The sequence below is a fragment of the Danio rerio genome, chromosome 5, assembly GCF_049306965.1.
Source record: "Danio rerio strain Tuebingen ecotype United States chromosome 5, GRCz12tu, whole genome shotgun sequence".
Lineage (NCBI taxonomy): Eukaryota > Metazoa > Chordata > Actinopteri > Cypriniformes > Danionidae > Danio > Danio rerio.
Genome location: NC_133180.1, coordinates 43,535,710 through 43,561,664, shown reverse-complemented (window position 1 = coordinate 43,561,664; position 25,955 = coordinate 43,535,710). Strand labels below are relative to the sequence as shown.

The following is a 25,955-nucleotide window of genomic DNA, read 5'->3' as shown; positions in this document are numbered from 1 at the left end:
CTATCTAGTATGAATTAGCATGTTGTTAGCATGATTCTAACATGGATTAACATGGTATTAGCATGACTAAAGCATGGGTTTGCATGTTTTTAGCATAATTCTAGCACAAATTAGCATGATTTTAGGATGGATGTACGAATTTGCAAGTTGTTAGCATGGTTCCAACATGCATTAGCATGTAACCAGCCTGATTTTTTTTCTATAAAAAATAAGTTTATGGAAGATAAGCGTATTTCATGAACTGATACAATGTTCAGTTTACAAAGACCTAGCCTATTGCATAAAAACACAAAGTCATTTAATGCACTAATGTGTTCATGTGTTTACAATTAGCAAACATATTTTCACTGCATCAGTAACAACACAGTTATCTTTAAACAAAAGAAGATGCAGCATGTCAACAATTACTTGTAGTTTATCTCGGAATTGAGCACATTTGCTACTGTCCTCCACAATGGTGACACAAAAAACATTTTACAGTATTTTGCTGCTTTTCTGCTTGATTTTACGGTAAAATACCGGCAGCTGTGGTTGCCTGTAATCTGCTGTTTTTAACATTTAACATTCGTAAATTCAGTTTACAGAATATTTCTGTTAAAAATACATTCCACAGTCTGTATTTTTCATCAAACACATTTAACCCCTCAAATCCCACAGCAAAATCCTCACTAGTGTTCTCAATACAGAGGGTTGAACACTCAGACAGTGATGAAGTTAATGAGACAATGAAGTGTCTAATTAAAGGACGATTGAGAATTATTGATGAACAACTGTTAACAGCAGAATCACTGAAGGAAAGAAAAACACAAATTACAGCCAAAACCAAAGATGAAATCAACTGACATTAAAACTCAAAATAAAATAATAATTAATAAAAATAAAACAAAATACACTATTCCCAGAGATGGGTTGCGGCTGGAAGGGCATCCGCTATGTAAAAACTTGCTGGATAAATTGGCGGTTCATTCTGCTGTGGCGACCCCGGATTAATAAAGGGACTAAGCCGACAAGAAAATGAATGAATGAATGAAAACAAATTACACAATAAAAATGTAATTTCTCAGAATCTCAGCAGAGATCATTAAACAAAAGAAGACAGAGTCTGCTTTAATTGGGCTCTTCGACTATTTGTTCTGACATTAGTGTTTAATTTGGCTGCTATAATTAAATGTGTTACTCACACTATTTGTATAGCATGAAAGGCCAAAAGAATAAAACATTAATGAACCTGAGAAGGTTAATTATGATATTGAAACCACCCACACCTGCTTGTGCAATGATTATGAATATTGAATATCTTGTTAATTGCCAGTGGGAAATGAAACCATATGTAAAAGTAACCACATGATCTACAGCAGGGGTGTCAAACTCCATTTCTGGAGGGCCAAAGCCCTGCACAGTTTAGTTCCAACCCTGCTCCAACACACTCACCTGAAAGTTTCAAACATGCCTGAAGGACTCATTTAGTTAAATCAGATGTGATTTATTAGAGTTGGAACCAAACTGTGAAGAGCTGCAGCACTTTTGGAACTGATTTTGACATCTGTGATTTACAGCAATGACTGCTTAACAAGTTTAAATACTCCATTCACTATACGAATGATTGTTCTATGGCAGAACTTAAAAACACACAGACGTCAACAATTAGTCTTTAAATCTCAACAATGGTGACAATCAAAAAATATAAATCAAATAAAAATCAGCCCAGAACAATACAAAACAATCTTCTGAAACATGACCTCCAAAGAACATAAAATAAAGAAAAAGAAAGAGATTGTAAGAACTTTAAGCTGCATAATATATTCATGCTGCAATGCATGCTGGGATTTTTGTACTACACTGTAAAAAATTGCTGTTAAAAAACAGTCAGATTCTACGGTAAAATAATGTTTTTTCACTAAAACAGTAATATTCTGTTAAAAACAGTGCTTTCTGGGTAACATTTTTGTTTTCAAGAAAGTAACCAACTGCAGAAAACTGTGAGCTAACAGAGTTCAGATTCGATGTTTTGAAGTCTGTGTTTGAAATCACGCTTTGTGTCCTTGTTCACTATTTCATACACTAGTTAACTAATATAGTTCACCTGACTGTTTTAATGAACACTAATGAGTGAATTCAGACACTGATGAACACCTGCTGTTAATAATTACAATTACTGAAGAAAAGAAACAAGAAACAAACAGTGACTTGAGTTACAACATTAAATAAAATCAAATAAAATAAAACAGCTTCAGTCTCAGCAGAGGATCATTAAACAACTCCACAAACAACAGCAGACACACTTATTACTGACTGATTTGACTTCCATACTATTCACATTGAGATCCAACAGAAATTAAGGTGTTTTTTGTGTCACCGTAATGGAGTGAGGGGCTGATTTAGTTGGGCTCTTCACCCTTGAACTGATTAATTCAGACTCTCCAATCACTATAATAAAGAGTTAACAAAATGCTTGTATTATAGCAGTCAAGTTGGAAAGTCAATAAATAGAGAAATATATTTGTCTGAAATTAGTTCTGGTAAATGTTTTGGTATAAATCTGGAAGAAGGGCCCCATGCAATAGATTTTATGTTTAGTTACAGGTATTAATTAAATTAATGAGAAGTGAAAACAGAAAGATACCTCCGTAATTACTTAACAGTTAAGAAATAACATACAAAAACAGTTCAGTTATGACAAATACACACTCAGACCTCATGAATCTGACCTTGTATCTCAACAATGGTAACATCTCAAATGTTTCATGCTACAATGCATGCTGGGAGTGGCATGGTACAAATATCCCAGCATGCATTGCGGTATAAAAAAATGTTGTATAACGGTCTAAGAGTTTTCTTTACTTGTGTTTGATTCTGCTGTTGTTTATGTTTAGACTTTCAGTTGCCTGTTTGTGAGTTAAACTGTTAATTTTGTTGGTTGTCACCATTATTGAGGTTCATATGCTGATTATTGATGTCTCTTTGAGTGCGATATACACCATAGAGCAGTGTTATTGTCCAAGATATTCTTAAAAACTTCCAGAAATCATTGCCATAAATATACATAATGTAAAACAATAGATTTAACATTGAATGGGAGCAGTAAATTTTATTATACTAAATGAGAACAGACTCTGCCATTTAATAACAACTTGAACATCACCAGATCTTATATAGGTTTTTGGCTGGCTTGCCTCAACAAAGGAGCTTTTTAAGCAAAGTTCTTAACAATTGCAGCAGCTAAGATATATAAATGTCAGGGCTAAGAGCCCAACTAAAGCAAACTCTGTTCTCCATGATGGTGACGTAAAACTTTAACTTTTTCTCAAGAAGAACTTTAGTAGATGTTATACAAAAATACATGTATTAAGTAATAAGTGTAGCTGGTGATGATGTTTGTAGAGTTGTTTAATCATCCGCTGATCATTTAAATGATTTAATCATTTGTTGTTCTTTAGGTTATTTCATTATAAAGCTGTGACTAAAGTTTTGTATGTTCTGTTCTTGTTTTTTCCCTTCAGTATTTCTTCATTTGTTCATTGTTAATCCTCAGTTATCATTTAATTAGTCAGTTAATTAATGAATTTTCTTCAGCTTTGCTACATGTTTCTTGAACACTCAGTAGTGTGGACACTTCAATAAAAACTGAAGTATATGCTCTGGGGTTTAAAGGGTTAAAGGTGTGAGAGGTAAAAACACAGTGTAAAAATGTATTTTAACAGTAATATACTGTTAATTTACACAACGGAAGTAGACTGTTAAAAAACAGTATATTGCTGGCAACCACAGCTGCCAGTAGATTACCGTTAAATCAAGGAAAAAACAGTATTTTACTGTAAAACCTGAAGCTAATTTCTTCTGTGTGTCACCGTTGTGGAGGAGAGTAGAGCCAGTGTATGAGTTAAAGATGAACAATGAACTGCTGATGTTATTCTGCATGTTTCTCTATTTAAAGAAAGCGGCTGTTTAGTTGCTGATGCAGTCAGAATCTCTCTGGTGATTCCAGATTTACATGTATGTGTGCTGTTGTGAAAAATAAGACATTAGAGTTAAACCAAACTTTTCTAATTAACTAAAATAAGTTATCATTATAAGTATGCTTCTAAGCATATATAGCACATTACTTCATAAACTCATGCAGCAGTTGACCAAGTTGAGGCAGTTGCTTTCAGTGAGCAAAATGAGTTCACTTGAGTATTGTGTAAATCAATGTAGTCCATGTATTTTTACAGCAACATACTGTAAAATAACAGTACATTGCTGGCAACTGCAGCTGCCAGTATTTTCCTGTTTTTTAACGGGACAATTTTTAACAGTGTAGATGCTGGTACCCAGCATGCATTGCAGCATGAATGAATTAAGCAGCTTTTTTGTAGCAACCATGGTTGAGGTTCATGTCCTGATTCTTGATGTCTGTGTGTCTTAATGAGCAGCTGAAGAACTCAAGGTTTTGAGCATGAAATGTATCAAATTTTATTTCTTATTTACTCCTTGACAGTTGTTTGATGAACTTCCATAGTAAGCAGTTACACATCCCAAATAATATCAGATAAAACTATTGTCTATGGCTTAACTTTTCAAATAGTAATAATTATATCTGCAACCATTGATTAAGTATGAACAGTAGAGTTTCTCATCATCTTTCTTGCTATAACTGATGAGTCTCAGAAACTTAGTTACAACAACCAGACAAACATTAAGATTGAAATGTAAAGGTTCAAGAGCCCAACTACAGCAGCTTCAGATAAATCAGATATTTTTTACAGTGTAGCATGAATTAGCATGTTGTTATTTTTCGTATTTTGTACAGAAATGAGCTGTTAATCATTTAACAGGTTTTCACTGTAGATTGTACAGACTTTTACCGTTAAAATCAGATACATTTTTTACATTGTAGCATGAATTAGCATGTTGTTGGCATGATTCTAGCGTAGATTAGCATGTTTTTAGCATGAATTAGGATGTAATTAACACAATTCCAGTATGGATTAGCATGATTCTAGCATTAATAAACATTGTTAGCATGATTCCAGCATGAAATTAACGTTTCCAGTATGGATTAACATGTCATTAACATGACTCTAGTATGAATTAATGTCTTTAGCATGATTCTAGCATTGATTAGCATGTTGTTAGCATAGATAGATTGGTAGGTAGTTGGTTGTTAAAGGTCAGCTGTAAAGCTGCAGTAACACTTGACTTTTCTCCCCATAGACTAGGGTCATTCTTGAATGATTCGTTCATTTTAAACGGATCTTTAATATGACTCGGGAACTACGAGTCCTGTCAGGGAGTGATTCGTTCATCCGCGCGTGCGCACATTTGTGCAGGTGGGATCGTTCATTTCAAGTCTTGAGTCGTTCATCACAGAAAGACAGAAGCCAATCATTTGCATTTAAAGCCGGAAAAAGAATTGATCCGTTCACCTCTCAAGTCCTCTATCAGGTTTGAGTCATTCGTTTCTCATGGGCCAATCATATGCATTTAGAGAAGGAAAAAGAATTGATCCGTTCAACTCTCGAGTCCTCGGGTTTGAGCCATTCTGTCACGTGATGAACGAATGATTCAAGAACCAGAAGACTCGAAAGGTGAACTAATTATTATGGCTCCTATTGGCTCAGACTGTGTACTTTGGTAAAGATTATATGTGACTGTCAGTTTAACGTGAACGAACCACTGACATTTGAAGACATGAAGAGGTGAGCTGAGAAAAGAGACAAAAATACCTTCATAGACAAAAGAGCTGGTAAACATTGAATTATTATTTTCTTCTCATCGTATTCTATTTATGACTTATTTGTTAAAGGATCAACCTTTTTGGCTAGTTGTAGATGTGTTTGGAAGCAATTTGTAACATTTTAATAATATTTTGGCAAATTGAACCAAATGAACGAAATGACTCGCAAAAAGATTCGTTCATCTCGATGAACGAGACTCAAAAGATCAAAGTCAGTAAAATGATCCGAACCTTCCATCACTACCATAGACTTCCATTCATACGCACGCAAATGTGTCAGACTGGAAACGCAGGGTCATGCGTTAAGTTTCGCAGTTCGCTGCGGTGCAAAGTTTAAGCTTGGTGAACTCTGACCTGCGAAATCCAATCACTTGACTGTGTCAAACTGCCAATAATGTAATGTTTTGTTTTAAAACTATTTTAGCTTCACGCAAAGCTGATGTAACATTGGATGTTGTTGTTACAAATGGGTTATATCTTCACCGAAGTGTTGTTCAGCCACTAAAATCTTCCGTTAAAAGATTGATGTGACTATAGACTGATTTCACGTGGCTGCCATTTTTAAAAGCGAAGTCGAGGTTGCGGTGGGAAGAAACCCGGAAGTATTGTTGGGAGTTGCATAGGAAGTTTGTGTACTTGGCTGTATATCTTATCAGAGAAGAAAAAGTGACACAAATGTATAATTCCTCCGCTTTCCGAGTGACCCGAAGATCCGTTCTGAATGAATGGTGAAAATAAAAAGGGATATCAGAGCTTATTTTCAGCTAAGTTAAGGGAAATGTCACTAGTTAACTAACGTTTTCTTTCCCAAACACACGTTTTAGATGCCATTTATCAAACTTGAGTTACTGAACTGATTTTTTCACTATATTAGACTTGTCACGATGCTGAATTAAAAGAAAAACAAACAGGCAATTTCGCACTAACATTTAAGGCACTGTTGATGGTTTTCTTAAAACAGCGCTGATTGAACACAAGCTCACCTCTTCATGTCTTCACGTGCTCGACAGAAATGCTTGTGATTGGCCAAGAAAGTCATCAATTCACCCACCGCTGTTTACTGAGCACAAACACAGACGGGCCAAACAATCTCTAGTATGGGTAACTGCTTGATGACTCGACTGATCTTCACAGCTGCTTCGCACTCCAGTCTCCGTGTATCTGTGTCTGCACTGGGTGAAGAGCAGTAAACTGAGTGAAAACACAGATACACGGAGACTGGAGTGCGAAGCAGCCTTGAAGATCAGTCGAGTCATCCACGCTCAGCGGCTCTTCAATGTTAGCCAGTTTTAAAACTTCAGTACCGGGACAACACTATTACAGACAACACGAGGATGTGCTACAGGGGCCTGTAGTGTTTTATCACTCACCGGGTTACATAGGCTGAAGCAGAAAAGCGTCCCCACAATGTTTTTTTTTTTTTATCAATATATTTTTTATTATTTTCACATCAATAATTTACAGAGTCATTTCAGTATAAATGTAAACATTCTTTTCTAACCACCCTCCACCCCTTTCCCACCCTCATAAGACAGAACACTTAAACAGACATACTTGTGAGACATCGAGCTGATGTGTAAATTAGGAGGAAATAAACAATTAACAAACAATAATGACAAATACAGGATTAAAGCAATGAAGTGTTATACTTTTCCATTCGTATTTTTAGTCCATGTAACATCCAAGTTATTCATGTATTCAATAAATTTACCCCAAGTCTTCTCAAACATTGAAGAGTTTTTTTAAGAATAAACATTATTTTTTCAACAGGAACATAAGAAGAAAGTTCTCTAAGCCATACAATATGACTTGGTGGTTCTACTGATTTCCAATGTATAGCAATGCATTTCTTTGCTGCTATCAGAGCCATTTTAATTAAACGTAAATTTTTCCTTTGATCGAACAGAAGAACTGACTCATCCCCCAACAACATAAATCTTGGATCAGGTAAAAGGTTAACATTGGCAATTTTACTAATAGTTTGTATTATATTTCTCCAATAGGTTTTAAGTTTGGAACATGTCCAAAACACATGAAATAATGTACCAACCTCAATCTTACATCTAGAACAATGTTTTGAATATGAATCACTTATTCTGTGCAATCGTTCAGTTGTATAATATACCCTGTGTAAAATATTAAACTGTATTAATGTATGTCTACTATTAAATTAAAATGTTAGGGGACTTTTACAGATATGTTCCCAAGTATCTTGATCAAACATGCATTCTAAATCTTTCTCCCATTTAAGTTTTGAAGATGACACTTCCATCTCATACAAATCGTTAAGGTTGCTATACATATAAGACACAAATCCTTTGGGTTCTTTACTCTTTCTTATAATAGCATCTATTGGGAGGGAAGATAGAGGTCCTAAATTACCCTTTTGCATTGTGGTAATATAGTGTCTCACCTTAATATATTTAAAAAAATGTTTAACAGGAAGGGAAAACTTTAATCTCAATTGTTCAAATGTCATTAGTATGCCCTGCTCATATAAATCTCCAAACATCTGTATTCCCTTTTTGTACCAGTATTGTGTTATTCCATCTCTTAATGCTTCAGGAAGAGATGGGTTACAGTGAAACAGAGTATTATTATACATTGAAAGTAGCCAATTATTTTTTTTCTTGATTACAAACCCCAATTTGCAAGTGTGCCTAATGAATGGGTTACTAACTGCCTTCATAACACAATTCAAAGGGATGAATATAGCCAGGGGTTCTACCGCTAGAGCAAAGAGTAGCGGGGAGAGGGGACATCCCTGTCTGGTTCCTCTTGATAAATAAAAATGTTCAGATACATCAGAATTAGTACGGATGGCTGCCGATGGATTCCTATACAACATCTTAATCATCTCAATAAAGTTTGGACCGAAATTCATTTTTTGTAAAACCGCAATCAGATAAGACCATTCCACTCGGTCGAAGGCTTTTTCTGCATCTAAAGAAAGAGCAATCACCGGAAAATCAATTTGTTTTGCTGAATAAATAATATTCATTAGCCTCCGTATGTTATCGAAAGAGGATCTATTTATCCAGTTTGGTCCATGTGAACTAAACTAGGCAGTACCCGCTCTAAACGTAATGAAGTCATTTTGGTAAGAATTTTATAATCAGAATTAAGCAGTGAGATTGGCCGATAGGAAGCACATAGATTAGGATCTTTGCCAGGTTTTAAAAGAACTGTGATTTCACAGTGATTTCACAATTTTCCTGGTTTAAAGTCTCTGTTAATTCTTTTTTATGAATTGCCTCTGTATACATTGAAAACAACGGGTCTGCTAATTTAGAAAAAAACGTTTTATAAAAATCCATCGAAAACCCGTCAAACCCAGGTGTTTTACCCTTTGCTAGAGCAGTGACTGCAAATTGCATCTCTTTTTTCGAAATTTCTTTTTCAAGTTCTTCTCGATCATTATCACTTAAGACTGGTATATCCCATTTACTTAAAAACATTTTAATCGTCGCCTCCTCTATTCCCTGAGATTTATAAAGTGACTTATAAAAATCTAAGAATTTTTGGTTAATTAATTTGGGGTGTTTAATAATTTTATTTTCGGATGAATATAATTTAGATATAGATTTACTAATTTCTTCTTTTCTTATTTGCCATGCTAGTATTTTCCCGATCTTATCTTCATGTTCGTAATACTTCTGCCGTGATCTGAGAAGTGCATTTTCTGCTTCTTTGGATGATAGAATATCATATTCCATTTTTTTTTGACTGCAATTGTTGAAGCAGCTGAGCATCTTTATTTCTAAAATGTTCCCTTTCCATTACTGAGATTTCTTTTTCAAGTGATTGTAACTGTTTTTGATATTGTTTTTTTCTCCCGGAAGAAAAAGCTATGATTTGACCCCGTAAGAATGCCTTCATGGCCTCCCAGATTACACCCGAAGAAGCAGAACTTTTATTTGTACTAATAAAATTTTCTATATTATTATTTATGAAGCTTAATGCGTCAGAGCTATTTAGTAAATGGCCACTAAATCTCCAAAGCTTATAATTAGGCATTTCCAGAGAGCATTGCGCTGAAATAAGTAACGGGGCATGATCTGACAATATTCTTGGTAAATACTCACACAATTCAATCAAATAATCCTTCGCTTTTGGAACAAAAAATTAGTCAATTCTGGAGTAATTATTATGCCTATGCGAGTAGAAGGAATATTCTTTTTTTGTTTTATTCTTAAATCTCCATACATCTATTAAACTAAAACTTGAAAGTTCGTATTTTAGAGCTTTAGCAACTTGACTTAAGGGTAACAGTTTAGTAGATGATCTATCTAACACTGGGTCCAAAACTACATTAAAGTCTCCTCCAATTATCAGCTCTGCAGTTGGGCAAGCAAATTTAAAGAATATATTGTGAATGAAATCGGCACCTTCCATTTCAGGACGATATATATTTACTAAGGTTATTCTTTGCATCCCAATCGTTCCTCTTAAAATAATATACCTGCCTGCTTTGTCTTTATCAACAGATTCCATTTTCAAGGGAATATTTTTATCAATAAGTATAACCACCCCTCTTGATTGCGATGTGAAGGAAGAAAAAAAGCTTGTCCAGACCACTGCTTTTTAAGATTTAGATGTTCGGGATCAGTCAAGTGTGTTTCTAGTAGAAGGGCAATTCCAATATTATGCTTTCTGAGGTATAATATTACTTTTTTTCTTTTAAGTCTTTGATTTAAACCATTAACATTCCAAGTCACATATTTATATTTCAGTGTATCTGACATTAACTATAAATTAATGTTTTATTTCCTGAGTGCCTTGAGAACATATGGTTAAACAGCCCAACACCTAAATAAATCGAATATGTGTTCTGTCCAATCCCCCCTACCACCACTTCCCCAAACGAAGTGTGAAACTTTAAACCCCCATGACTGAGTGTGCACTGCATCATACAGTCGACCTTGACTTCTTGTCCAAACTTAAAGCTCCCTAAAAAGTTATGTATATCCCCACAAATACTTATATTATGTACTTTAAAGCAACGTAGTAATCACTACGAACAAGTGATAAATCCGAAATATGCAAGTTAGTAAACATTTGAACAAAAATATGAACATATATTTCTCTTGCCAGCTTTTCAATATAAAGATCACTCTTGACAGAGTTAACGTTAAGTTTTTACATGTTCATCCGAGAGAAAAGTTATCCACCGTATATTTTTAGCATAGTTTGGTGTGATTGTTCAGGTAACGTTAGAGTTGGATGATGCGGAATTCGTCTATATAGTTTTAGTGTCTTATCCGACAAGCAGATGTGGATGATGTTGTCGAAGATAAGTTTCTGCTGATGCCTTGGAGTTGAAAGATCTTTGTCCCTCAGGCAGCTGAATCCTCAGCGTCGAAGGATAAAGTACGGCGTAAGACACATCATTATTGCGTAGCTGTCTTTTGAGTGCGCTGAATTCTTGTCGCTTTCTAAACAGGGTGGATGACATATCCCGAAAAATCATAATGCTAGAGTTGCTATAGGTGAGCTTGCCCTTTTCTCTGGCCGCATTGAGGATCTTAAGTGTGTCTCCGTACCGAAGGAATCGAACCAGAATGGCCCGCGGTTTGCCATTTTCAGCCGGTCGTCGTTGCAAAGTGCTGTAACGAACAAACGTTACATGCTTTAATTGTTGTTTTAGTTTCCTGTGATGTGAGAAGCACTGGTTGCAATATTACTACAGGCCACTAGGTTGCACTAGAGGGGAGTGAGAACTGGATATATTCCAGCTCACCATAGAGCAAGTGAGTCGTGTTTGGTAGAGGTAACCACATGGTGAACTGAGGCTACCGACCCACTCCGGTTCTGATTGTTTTGAGAACTTTATTGTTGCTGCTCAAATACAGGACCTGTTGTCCTAGAGATGTTCAGATGAGGTGTTTGTTGGTGCTTTCAATGGACTGCAATGATTTGGTTTCAACGTTCTTTATGCTTCTCATTGGCAAATGAACTATATGTGTACACGTGGAATGACGGTCAGTGACTCTTAAATTCCTCATACTACCGTTTTCCCAGTGTGAGGAAGTGGATCTTATTGCAGCGCACTCAAATCCATCTACGCAACATTCACCCAACCATCTATATCATTTACACAGACTGTTTACATTCAATGACTGCTTGGTTTTGGATATTGATTACTTTTGTTTGTGTGGACTAAACACTGTATACACATGTAGAGAAATTAAACAAGAAGGAAAAAGGGAAAAACAGGCTTGTGAAGTTTATTTTAATTTCAGTATGTGTGAAATAAAAATTCTGTGAACTCCCTCAGTGTAACATCTTGCATGCAAAGAGGTGGTGTTACAGATGGCACCCGAACAGGGACATTCGTGAATTGTATTTTACGAAGTCCTTTGAATTATAAAGAGATATTTCACTGATACTGAAATTCTTCACAAGCAAATATTACAAATTTACAATGGAGGACAGAGCAGCTAGTGTGGATTATTCAGATGAAGCCTTTACTCATCTCAGAGATCCTGTAGCTAATCTTATAGATACTTTTAGTGAATTGTATCTAGATTCAGAAGAAGAAAAAGAAAGTAAAGATGAATCTCCACAGCAGGGACAGGAAGACATTAGTAAAATTGATGATTTTCCATCACCACCCCCACCCCTTGACTTTCATGATGATCAATTACAGTTTGAGAATGATGAACATGATCAGCGTATACATAGCATTGAAAAGCACTTGGCTGATCTTGAGCATAGAGTAAGCAGTTTTGTCACCGCTGAGACACTGAATGCAAATTTAAGAGCATGTGAAGATAGGATTAACTACTATGTACAGAGGGAGTTAGATCGTGTTCAGCAAAAATGCTATGCTAAAGTTGAGGATTTGAGTAGGAGTATTGTGGATTGCTTGAAGCGTAGAGACAAACAGCTAGAGCAACAATTTAAGGCTATCAAACCGATCATGTCCACTCCTATGCATTCCAGCATAGTTACTTCTCACAAAACATCTCAAACACCCTCTAGGATTGATGCAACTCAAGACACCACAAAGCAAGGCACTTACCTTTCTCCATCGTCCTTCCCAACCAGTATTAAACTTGAACTGCCTACTTTTGGAAATGCAGATTCAGAAGACCCCCTTGATTTCATTGAGCGGTTTGAAGAATATGATGAACTTCGACCTCTACATCATGAAGAGATGTTAGCAGCTTTATCTGTAAGTCTTAAAGGTACAGCTAAGAGTTGGTGGAAGGCTGAGAAGAGCAGTATTACAGATTGGTTGTCATTCAAAAAAAAATTCCTTTTTTCATTCTTGAATGAAGATCACAAGGAAGTGGCTGCTCAGAAATTGGCTGATTACAAACAAAAAGTCAATGAAAGTATAAGAGACTATGCTTTTAACTATAGAGCAATGTCACTGAAAATAAACCCTGCAATGTCTGAATCTGAATTGGTACAAGCAACATTGAGAAACTGTAATCCTAGATTGGCTTCATTATTAAGAGGAACAGTGAAAAGTATTGATGATCTGGTTCGTCTCGGTACACAAATAGAGAAAGATTGGTCAGAAAGTAGGAAAAGATGGAGTCAAGGAAAGGAAGAGGATCAAAAGAAGAAATCTTCAGCGGTGAAAGGACAACCAAATAGGCTCATGCTTATTGACCCTTGTTTGTGTGATAATGTACTACAGGCTCCTGTTATCTTGAATCATTCATACTTCAATGCTGTAATTGATACAGGAAGTACATTTTCTTTGCTGCAGAAGAAGTTGTGGGAGAGATTGAAGAAAAAAGATGAGCAATTGACTAGAAGTGATCAAACGTTCATGCTCGCAAATGGACAGAGTCAGAAAACTCTAGGTAAAGTATTATGGGCATGTGAAATTTATGGAGTGAAGCATGAAGTCACCTTTCATGTGATGGATGATGACAGTTTGGCTGTTCCTGTTATATTAGGCTTGGATTTTCTCAAAAAGGCTAAGGTAACCATCGACTTTAATGTTTCACGTATCTACCTACCTGATGCTAACAGTAGTCACCCTGTATGTTTTAACAAAACAACTGAGCATGCTGCTGTGAAGTTTTATGCTGCACAGGAAGAAGTTGGAGTAAGCCACGATGAGAGGTTAAAACTGATTGACCAAGCCTTGGAAAATTCTCACACTACGACCAAGGTAAAGAGTCAATTAAAAGCTCCTATGTGTGATTGGCCATCAGTATGTACTAACAAACTGGGCCGTACAGACCTTATCAAGCATGTGATCAAGACCACTGATGACTTGCCTTTAAGAAAGAGACCATATAGAGTTTCTAAAGCCAAGAATGATTTTATTGAAGAACAGATACAGGAGTTGCTTCAACAAAAAATCATCAAACCTTCTACATCTCCTTGGGCTTCACCTGTGGTAGTGGTAGAGAAAAAGGATGGGGGATCTAGATTATGCATTGACTACCGAGGGCTTAATGCAAAAACTTTTCTAGATGCTTATCCTATGCCTCAAATCACAGATATACTGGACTCTCTTCAAGGAGCTAAGGTGTTCAGCACGTTGGACTTAAAGAGTGGATACTGGCAGTTAGAAATGGATCCTGCAAGTATGGAAAAAACAGCTTTTGTCACTGCTTCGGGGCTATATGAATTCTCGTCTCTTCCCTTTGGCCTTAAAAATGCAGCTGCGTCTTTCCAACGGCTGATGGAACAGGTACTGAGAGATCTTAAAAACAAATGTTGTATGGTTTATATCGATGACATTATTGTATACTCACCTGATGTACAAACTCACCTGAATCATCTTGAACAAGTGTTTCACAGCCTACACAAAGCTGGTCTCACACTTAACCTAAAGAAATGTAAGTTCATTTGTGCTTCACTTGACTACTTGGGCCATACCATCTCAGCAGATGGAGTCAATGTGAATTCAGACAAAGTGGAGGCTATCAGAACATTTCCAATTCCCAAGACCTTAAAGGAATTACAAAGATTTTTAGGACTGGCAGCTTGGTACCATCGATTTATTCCTGATTTTTCCTCCAAAACAGCTCCCTTACACCTCTTGAAGAGGAAAGATGTGAAGTGGAATTGGTCTGATGAGTGTCAACGTGCCTTTGATGTTATCAAAGATGAGCTCACTAGAGCACCTGTGTTGTGTACACCTAACTTTGACCTTTCCTTCAAGGTACAGACTGACGCAAGTGATGTGGGTTTAGGGGCTGTGCTCACTCAAGAAGTGGAAGGACAAGAGAGAGTTATTGCCTATGCATCTCGGTTGCTCAGAGGGGCTGAGAAGTCCTATTCCGCCTCAGAGAAAGAGTGTCTGGCAGTAGTGTGGGCAGTAGAGAAGTGGCATCATTAACTTGAAGGTAGACCGTTTGAGGTAATCACTGATCATGCTTCCTTAGTCTGGCTTTTCCAACATCCTAAACCTTCATCTAGATTGGAAAGATGGACAATCAGACTACAAGGATACCATTTTACTGTAAGATACCGAAAAGGTCAGTGTAACATAGTGCCCGATGTGTTGTCCAGGAGAGAGGAAGTGAACTCACAGGCTGTATTACTGCATACACCAGCCAAAAAGAATTTTAGTACTGTCTCATGTGATCTGCCTTTGGACTTATCACAAATTGCTTGTGAACAGGAAAAGGATACCGAATGCCAAGAGATCATGGTTAAAGCCAAAAGCCAGAGAACCACAGATCTGAAGAGGACTCATTATATTTGCAAGAATGGAGTCTTATTCAGGAGCATTCCAGATTCAAAGGAAGGCCAAAGACTACAGGTTGTAATCCCTGAGAAATTGAGAGAGGTAACTTTGTCTTATGCGCATGACAGTCCTTTAAGCGGTCATTTGGGTAGGTTCAAAACTCTTATGCGACTGCTAGAATTTGCATATTGGCCATCCATACGTACTGATGTTTGGGAACATTGCAAAATTTGTGAGAAATGTCAGCGGTACAAACCTACAAACCTAAAACCTGCTGGTGACCTACAAAGTGTGCCCACAGTTGAACCTGGGTATATGCTGGGTATGGACATCATGGGGCCGTTTCCACGGAGCTCACGCCAAAATGAGTATCTATTAGTTATAGTGGACTATTTCACTAAGTGGGTAGAGGTTTTTCCAATGAGAACTGCCAAGTCTAACACTATTGTACGGATTCTCATAGAAGAAATATTCACTAGATGGGGAACCCCAGCCTTTATTGTATCCGACCGAGGTAGGCAGTTTACCTCCAACCTGTTGGATCAGTTATGTAAACAGTGGCAAATAACTCCAAAACTCACCACCGCCTATCATCCTCAATCAAATCTTACAGAAAGAGTCAATCGAAATTTGAAAACCATGATTGCCATGTTTGTTGAACAAAACCACCGTACCTGGGATCAGTGGATATACGAGTTCAGATTTGCTCTGAATACTGCTTGGCATGAAAGTACTGGTTATTCACCTGCTGAGATTGCACTTGGACGACAGTTGAAGGGACCCCTACAGAGAGCCTTGCACAATCCCCCAGATCCTAACCAACCAGCATATAATACCCTAGAACGCCAAAAAATTCTATATGATGTAGTCAGAGACAATGTAGAGAAGGCACAGAGTAAGCAGAGGAAGTATTACAATATGAAGAGAAGAACTCAGAATTTTGAGGAGGGAGATTTGGTATGGGTAAGAACTCACCCTCTCTCTAAAGCTGATGATGCATTCATGGCTAAAATTTCTCCTAAATGGAAAGGCCCAGCTAGGATTGTGAAAAAGCTAGGACCGGTAAATTACAAGGTCACTATGTTATCAGATGTTGCGCAAGTAGATACTTATCATACACAAAACTTAAAAATTTGGCATGGTGCAGATTTTTAAAAAAAACACGGGGAGGGATGTATGTAACGAACAAACGTTACATGCTTTAATTGTTGTTTTAGTTTCCTGTGATGTGAGAAGCACTGGTTGCAATATTACTACAGGCCACTAGGTTGCACTAGAGGGGAGTGAGAACTGGATATATTCCAGCTCACCATAGAGCAAGTGAGTCGTGTTTGGTAGAGGTAACCACATGGTGAACTGAGGCTACCGACCCACTCCGGTTCTGATTGTTTTGAGAACTTTATTGTTGCTGCTCAAATACAGGACCTGGGGCCTGTTTCAGAAAGCAGGTTAAGTTAAAACTCAGAGTAGTTTAACCCTGAAATGAGAGAAACTCTGGGTTTTCCGTTTCAAAATGGCAGGTTTGTTAAACTCGAGAAAGCAGGGTAAGTCAAGCCTGTTTCTAAAAGAGAGTTAACTTTAACTCAGAGTCAGTTACTGTGGTAACTTACTCTGTGAATCTAACCTGGTCCGGAGCAGGTTTTATTCTCTAAACTCTGAGTTTCTGTCGGTCTCCTCCCCTTTTTAAAGATGAAGCGGTATTTCTCGCATTAGTCTTACATTTCCACACACCTATTTTAGAGCTCATTTTGGAGATGTGCATAAAAAAGATTGATGGAAACGACATGATTCACATAACTTTTGAAAATACTCATAATAAAACATGCGCATAACTGAGTAGGTTAAACTTTTATTTGATAAGATGCACATAAAAGTGCACTTAACAAATTACAGTATGTACATTAAAAAAATGGTTTGTTAGAGATGATGATGACAATGTGTGTGAAAGGACAAACCAGCAGACTGAGCACACTGCATAACATCTTAAATGTTGTTTTAGTCATTCTAAAATGCCTTTACTGTTTCAGTATTAGTGTATATTATTAATGACCTCCGAGCGTCTGGAGCGTGTCAAGATCTCCGCGTCTGGCTTCAAACGCCCCCACGTGTTCATTGTGTGTCAATTGTCTTCTGAGGCTCAGGTACATTAATTAAATAAAAAATCATTGACGCAGCTTCTTCTACCGCAGTAATTCTGTTTTTACTGTTGATATTTGGCGCAAGTTAATCAGGAAGTGACGATTGTGTTCTCTTCGACTCTTTGGATAAAAACGCTGCTTTATTTTATTCCAGTGTTGCACAAATTTATGTAATAGCCTGTATTTTGATGGAAACATAGCTATTGCCTACATTTTTGTCACACACAGAACAAAGTCACGCATGAGGCTTGTCCTTTTTTTTCATAAATAATTAGCTTAACCTTCGACATGCACTGTTAGAGATTAATGGGATTATTATTCTGTCTAAAAATAATTTTATTACTGCTTACCTTCTTAATGTTATATCAACCTCTATCACTTGATCAATAAAAAGGCAGACACATAACAAGTGCACTGTTAAATCTATTAAAACTGATAAAAGTGTATAAAATTTTAGAAAAAAAGTATAAACATGACATTACATTACTTATTTTATTATACTTAAATGTTTAAATACTTAAAATTAAAAATTACGCATTAACTTGAGCAGCTGTTTTCCCACGCTGTCTCTGTTTCACTGATGGCTGCTTCTTATTAAATATATACGCTCATATTTGCTATAACTTTGCATGAGCACATCAAGTTCAGCTGAAGAAAGAAATGCTGATCTCTTTTTTTAAGATGTTGCCATAGTCACTCGTAATGTCTGTGCTCCATTGATAATGCCTTGTTATAGTCACGGTGCGCGCGCTTAACTCTGAGTTGGTCTACTCAAAGTTGATTGACCCAGCTCAGATCAGCTGTTCTGAAACCGAAAACTCAGAGTTTTTTATCTCTCGGTAAATCAACTCAGAGTTCAAGTTTAAACTCTGAGTTGTTTAAACCTCCTTACTGAAACAGGCCCCTGTTGTCCTAGAGATGTTCAGATGAGGTGTTTGTTGGTGCTTTCAATGGACTGCAATGATTTGGTTTCAACGTTCTTTATGCTTCTCATTGGCAAATGAACTATATGTGTACACGTGGAATGACGGTCAGTGACTCTTAAATTCCTCATACTACCGTTTTCCCAGTGTGAGGAAGTGGATCTTATTGCAGCGCACTCAAATCCATCTACGCAACATTCACCCAACCATCTATATCATTTACACAGACTGTTTACATTCAATGACTGCTTGGTTTTGGATATTGATTACTTTTGTTTGTGTGGACTAAACACTGTATACACATGTAGAGAAATTAAACAAGAAGGAAAAAGGGAAAAACAGGCTTGTGAAGTTTATTTTAATTTCAGTATGTGTGAAATAAAAATTCTGTGAACTCCCTCAGTGTAACATCTTGCATGCAAAGAGGTGGTGTTACAGTGCGGTGAGCTCTTTCAATTTCGTAGAACTCGTCCTCCTGATCCAGAATCTTAGGTAACCATTCCTTCAAAAAATCCACAGCATTCCTACCTTCCACTCCCTCTGGGAAACCGACAAGACGAAATTCTGGCGACGAGATTGATTTTCGAGTTCATCAATTTTATCTTTCAGCAGTTTGATTTCGTCGTCAGCAGCCGATTTAACATCCGCGACATCTTTGTGAAGGCTCGTTACCGCTTCTTCCGTCTCCTTCTGTTTAGTTTCTACCTCCACCATTCTCAGATTCATCGATTGTAGTTCGTTACCCATTTTCTCCACGGATACTGCAAATTTACTCCGGCGTCCGTCAATTAACTCCTGGATTCTGAGAAATCCTTTCTCCATTTCTGCGTGGAACCAGGGCGGGGGTTCGGATAGTGGCTGCCTCGTGTCGTGTGTATCATCCTTTTTGTTGTCCGTTTTCTTTGGATTTGGCATGTTTGTTGTAATGTTCGAAGTTTATCAACTTATTATGTTAAATAAAGTACTTTTGTTACGCTAAAGGTCTTTAGGGTGTGTTATTTAAGTGAAATTATTCGGGAGCTCTCCACACCACGTCCTACCCTAACGCTACCATAACCGGAAGTCCGTCCCCACAATGTTTAACATGGTGCCATGAACTGAAGCCTTGGAGGACACTTGAGCATATTACTCTTACAGAGATTGTGATGTTGTTTGATGCCTAATTTGCTTATAATTGTTTAAATTAAACTTACTGTATAACATTTAAGTGATGTTTACACCATTTCTGCATTTTAAAATCTCGGCAACAGCTGGAGGTTTGTAGTCCACAGCATGTTACTGCAATTTTTACAGTGCTGGTCCTACACTTCCGGGTTTCTTCCCACCGCAGCATGGCGGCCGCGTGAAAAAAGCGTATTTTCAGTTTCATAAGGGACCTTTTACAGCATTGATAATGTAGATATTAATTATTTTAACAACAAATCACAAGTAAATACTCCTATACTGCCTAATCTCCCTATAATGTTTACCATGCAACTCTAAATTTTTGCTCTGAAATAGCATGTCAGTTTGGCTTAGTAATGATTGTAATTCCTGCACGCCGCCGGACAAGCACTAGTCGCTTTTAACTCATGAGAGAGGGCTCTTTTGCTGTCATCTTTAAGGTGCGCGTGCTCCTGTTTCAGGAGGTGTGGCTCTCGACGGCAGGGAAGGGACTGTGATACAGAGATTTAAGCTAAGCTGTTAGCATTGTGGAAGATCACCTACTGCACCTTTAAATCTCTTTAACTGGTTAATAACAAGAAAAGTGATAGATTTCACCGTGTGCTGCATAGAAATAACGGAAAGCTAGATGCCCCGTAAGCGGCTGGATGGTACGACAGCGCCACCCCCTGGCTTTAGTGATTTTAACACATTGCTGTAAAAAAAATCTGTAAAAATACAGGAAAAACTACCGTATAATTGTGAAGGAACTTTCCGTATTTTCATTTTACAGCAATATTACCCGTATTTTCGGTTACGCACTGCATTATGGAAGCAAGAATCTCAGTGGAACAGCGTGAGAAGCAAACGACATTTCTTGTACACACACACCCCTCACTGTAGTCAGCCGTCGGAGAAGGATACACCTCAAGCTTCTGTGGTGAAAAAGTAAGTGTTTTAGTTATTTTCCCCATTTTATATACCCACAACATGTTTTATAGCGTCGTTATGCTTTTAGTTACTGTGTTATTTGTTTGAGTGACTGAACTCAGCTTCTGCTGTGTGTCCTCGAGACAGGGCCAGAGCAAGCTGAACTGCCGCTCTAGGCAAAGGATGTTCACGGATATAACTGAAGACGCGGGTGGTGAGGGAGGTGTCGTGGACAGATCTGAGGTCGCGGGTGGTAAGGAAGGTGTCGCGGGCATACTGGGGACGCAGGTTGTGACAGAGGTGTCGCGGACGCCGCCCTCTTTATTCTGCCGCCTCGGTCGCCTTTATGGACGCGCAGGCCCTGCCTTGAGGCTGCTGCTGCATGTCTTTGCGGCTCGCGCGATGATTGATTCCGGTTTAGTTCATATTTGTGAATAGAATGTGAGTGCATAATGTCACTGTGTCTGTACGTGTTTTTCTATTCGTTTATGATGATTGGTGATATATTTATATATATATTTTGTATTGTTCCAAGGCCATAGTAAAGTTAGCATACGCAGTTAGCATATTATTTGAAATGTTACGTGTTCTGTCATTCATCACACTTACTCATTAATTAAATGTTTTTTGGAACAGATTAAATATCACCTTAGTTATCTTGACTGACCCTGAATAAACTTGCTGTTAAAGTAGTCGTGTGTGGCGCAGCTGATTTAAACTATTGTTAATCCCGTCGTAATGTTTACTTGCAGTGTCTGTGAAGAGCTCATCTGGAATCCCTAAAGGAGAGACCTTAACATCTTTACTTTCAGCAGAGGTTGGTTTAAACTCTTTAACATTCGTGACTTTATCAAGCACTGAACTGACAGTTGTTATTAACATCATTTGTTTGTGTGTGTGTGTGTGTGTGTGTGTGTGTGTGTGTGTGTGTGTGTGTGTGTGTGTGTGTGTGTGTGTGTGTGTGTGTGTGTGTGTGTGTGTGTGTGTGTGTGTGTGTATAAAGGTTGTGGAAGAAAAAAAAATCCAGTACAGCTTACCTCTGGTATTGCCACATTCTTAAGAGAAGTAAAACATCTTTACTTCCAGCAGAGGTTGGTTTAAATCCTTTTACATTAGTGACTTCATCTAACCTATACATGTGTTAATGTGTTTTATATTATTCATTTAAAACCACAGACAATGACATTATGCATTGAAGACAATGACTGCTTGTTTGGTGGTAATGATATACAGTCACACTGCCTAGCTCTAACAGCTTTTTATTTCTTTTTTTTAAGGTGATTGACAATTAAAGATTGCTGTGGATCCAAAAGTTGTAAAATATCTATTTTTTATGTAGTTCTCAACATTACAGTAAGAGTTAAAAATTAAAAGACGCTTTATTATAGATTAACATTCAAAAAAACATCACAACCGAAAAACTTTCAAACTGTTTTTCACTTTCAGATTTATTTATTTTTGACTGACATTACCAGCTACAATCAAGCATGCATTATTATTTGCTGTCATGGTTTTGCAATCAAAAAAAGTTGTTATAATGGAAGTCAATGGGGCAAAAAAACAGCCACCAACTGGGTAGTAAATTTGAACAATAGGTTTAGGGAAATTCTTACACTTTAAAGTCCATACCACTTACAGCTTTAGTGTAGAGTGCCTGAGTAAAACATTCTGTCAATTCAGTATGAGATGTTGGTGTCATTATTCTTTCACTAATGAAAAGTGTTTCTCACCTCAATCCAAACTGAATCATCCTTTTTGATGTTACTTTGTTCAAAGTGTGTGATCTTTGATTGCAAGCATCTACATGTAGGCAATTTTTTTTTATTTTATTAAATGAATAAATTTCTAATTTCTTACATTTGACTATAGCATTAAGTTATACCAAGGTACTGTAGGACTTACAAATCAAATGAAATTATTTACACTGCAAAATTAGAACTAAACTAAATGTTAAATGTTTACATGGAAAGTAATATCAAAATATTTTTTGATGATTTTATCTAATTGGGCAAGTAAACACTTTTCCCTTCAAAAAAAAATCTGAAAAGGTGTGTTACTTCGGCAATTTTATTTAGTGCATCACTTCTAAAGCTAAAAGTATTTTTTCCTTTCACAGTTTTCTTGAAAATAAATCCTGGACGATGGTCATAGGCTGAGATGAAAGGGACTCTTCTAAGACCTCGGATGTTCTAAATGACTTAAATCCTTGGAAAATGTGAGCTTTGTCCAAAGAAACTGAACATTTGATTGCTGTAATTGGCATACAGAGAGGTAATGAACATACACATGGAGTCCTGCTTTTTGCAGTTCTCAACATCACAACATTCCTCCAAGACAGATGGATTTTTTTTAATTTTTTTTTTTATATAGCTTGAGTCTAGCTATACCATTTTTCATTCTGAAATGTTTTACTTATGAGCTAATTTTTATAAGGTAATTTTAATGAAGTACTGATATTGTATGTTTATACGCTCACAAGAAATTTGTATGTTCTTTGTAATTTTGTTTTTGGATGTGCATTTTTACCAAAGCTGCAGGCCTGTTTGTTTCAGATTCCCTGTTTATTTGTTTAAGAAGTAATAGTAAATGCAGAAAATAACAAAGGGAAGCGATTATACAAATATAAATTCATGAAATACTAACTTTTCATTCTGTGACATTTATTTATGTTACCTGTTTCAATTTCAGTGCTTATAGTTTTCTTCTTTTGTAATAACTTACTGAATGTAATGTTAAAAAAATAAATTGTTTTGTGCACATTGTGTTATGATCGGGTAAGAGTAATGGAAGGACCCAAATTGCAAGTAAAAATACTTTATTGACGCAGTCAATATAGTATGACAAAGTCCAAACCCAGAAAAATAATCGGCAATCAGAAAAACAGATGGGGACCAAGTAGCAAGGTCTCAGAAAGGGACTCCACGCCAGTCCTAAACACAGAGAGATCAGCAGAGAAATAACAAACTGACAAGAGACATGCTGCCTAGATATAGCAGAGTTAACGAGTCGCAGCTGGCAGGCTAATCAGGACAGCAGGACTCCACATAGCACGTGACAAAAACACTGACGTCAGACACACGTGGAACACCAAAACAAAACAAAACCATGTGACCAAAAAGACACTCAGAAGTGCGCACACACCTACAACCGTGACACATTGTGCTTTATTTGTTGTTCTATGTTTGCAAAACTAAATTGGCTTTATAAAGAAATTTTAATGTACTCTTGCAAAATTTTATGGATAAAGTGTTTTTACAAATTTATGTTTCTATTTAAAGTTTACTGAAGTTTCTGTATAATCATTTAACGGAATAAGTAAATTGTACTGAGAATTTACTGTAAATTTATTGGATTTAAAAAAAAAATGAAATTCAGTAAAAGAACAGAGAATGTACTGGTAATTACCATCACATTTTTTTTTTTTTTTTTTTACGGAAGTTTTACAGAATTTTCCGTTTACAAAAGAAGGAAATTTCTGTAAAAAAACAGGAAAATGTGCTGGTAATTTTATGCCAGTACATTCTCTGTATTTTTACGGATTTTTTTTTTTACAGTGCGTTAGCTTACTACTTATATTTTAGCTTACATTTTATTCTAAATTAAAATGACTGCAATCGAAATATTCATATTAATGTTGCTGTTATTCACTCCCATTACTCATACAACAACTTAGTTTAAATACAGTAATCTAATGAACTGTACAGCATTATACTTTAGTTTTTATACAGTAAACTGTGGTGTATTGTGGTATAAAATACCCTGTAGTTGTAGAAATGTTGTGTTACCATAGCAACTATTCATTCATTCATTTTCTTTTCGGCTTAGTCCCTTTATTAATCTGGGGTCGCCACAGCAGAATGAACCGCCAACTTACCCAGCAAATGTTTTTCTCAGCGGATGCCCTTCCAGCCGCAACTTAACACTGGTAAACACCCATACACACTCTACGGACAGTTTTAATTTTCCCAATTAACCTGTACCGCATGTCTTTGGACTTGTGGGGGAAACTGGAGCACTCAGAGGAAACCGACGCAAGCACAGGTAGAACATGCAAACTCCCAGCCAAAGCTCGAACCAGCAACCTTCTTGCTGTAAGGGCGACAGCACTACCTACTGCGCCACCGCGCCACCACCTTAGCAAATATAGAACAGATTTTTTCAATTACTTTACTATAGTATGGCTCAAAAAATATGACAAGATTTGCTATAAATTATTCTAGTATTGTTTCATGTAAGAACAAAATATTAGAACATTATTTTCACCAGCTAAAATGATTTTGAGTCAGTTATTAAGTAATCTTTTGGTGTAGTGTGTCATTTTTGCTATTAATTGTAATAATGCAGTGTAATTTTTGTTTGACAGCAGCCGATGCTCCACGCAGAGATCAGATAATTCAGAAGAACTGAAGAACATCTTCCCAAGACATTTCAAGAAACCTGTCTGCAAAGCTTTAGTATCAGGAAGGTTATAGATTCATGTGCTGTAACACTGAGGTTGCTTTCAAAAATATTTCATCAGTGAACTCTAGTGTAAACTAAATTAAGTCAACATTTGTTGGCATTTTTAATAACTTTTTTTGGTCTTATTATTAGTTGTGTCTGTCTTCCACAAAATAAGGATGTACCACACTGTCAAACACTTTACACAACAATGTTTTGGTTAAAAGGGTTAAGATTGAATACCCAATACATTGATTGATGTATTATACACACACACACACACACACAAAGACGAATGAAAAATTGCTCTGTATTAATTGGCTGATGGCCATGTTTTTTCATGTTATGCCACCTTAGAAAACTGGATGGCAAATTTCAAGTTGCTTGGACAAACGACAGCTTAGATACAGTGTTTTTCACTTAATATACATTTATAATTATGTCTGACACAAAAACACATCCACAAATAACAATGTTGACATGGAGAAAAAAATAAACAGAAATCTTTTATTTTAATAATAGTCATTAATCATGCTTACACACATTTTGTGTCACACATAGATATTTAAACCAAAGAATAGGTAACAAAATGTTAACAAGACCTTCAAGACCTTTTGTTGAAATGTATATACAGAATAATCAGCTTTCAGTGTAATTAAATATAATTTCATAAGTGGAATAAAAAACCTTGAATGGTAAGATTGGACTAAGTTTGATTTAAAATGCAATAACAGTGTTTTACCCATAGATTGTCTGTAATAAGTGCTCTTTTGCTGTCATCTAGTGGTACAATGACAAAACTTGAAGGACTTTAAATGTTGTATATTGGTTTAGAATCATGTCACGTGTCTGAATATCTGAGGTTTTAAGTTTTATGCAATCCTGCTACACACTATGTTTTACCTGCTACACAGTATATTTGGTATCTGCCTATATCATATTATTTGTTGTAATTCCACTACTATTTTAATATTATAATAGTAGGAAAACCTATTATAGTT

The 25,955-nt window shown here is 36.6% G+C and overlaps 1 protein-coding gene across 21 annotated transcripts in view; it reads left to right on the top strand.

Annotated features, from left to right (window-relative positions):
* LOC137495521 (flotillin-2a-like) overlaps window positions 1–25,850 on the top strand; it is a 41,300-nt gene extending 15,450 nt beyond the window's left edge. For 2 of the 21 annotated variants that reach the window (XR_012406254.1, XR_012406259.1), the window contains 7 exons: window positions 20,378–20,532; window positions 20,658–20,767; window positions 21,267–21,331; window positions 21,518–21,605; window positions 22,631–22,729; window positions 24,340–24,439; window positions 24,878–25,850. Coding sequence is in view for 4 of the 21 variants with exons in the window: in XM_073951350.1 (XP_073807451.1) it covers window positions 20,378–20,532; window positions 20,658–20,767; window positions 21,267–21,331; window positions 21,518–21,574 (387 nt within the window). In the remaining 17 variants the exon portion in view is untranslated. Of the gene's footprint in view, window positions 1–20,377; window positions 20,533–20,657; window positions 20,956–21,266; window positions 21,332–21,517; window positions 21,606–22,630; window positions 23,870–24,339; window positions 24,440–24,877 lie in introns of those variants that run through there. The other 19 variants (XM_073951350.1, XM_073951351.1, XR_012406261.1 and 16 more) reach the window with 18 other exon arrangements.
* The last annotated feature ends 105 nt before the right edge of the window (window positions 25,851–25,955 follow it).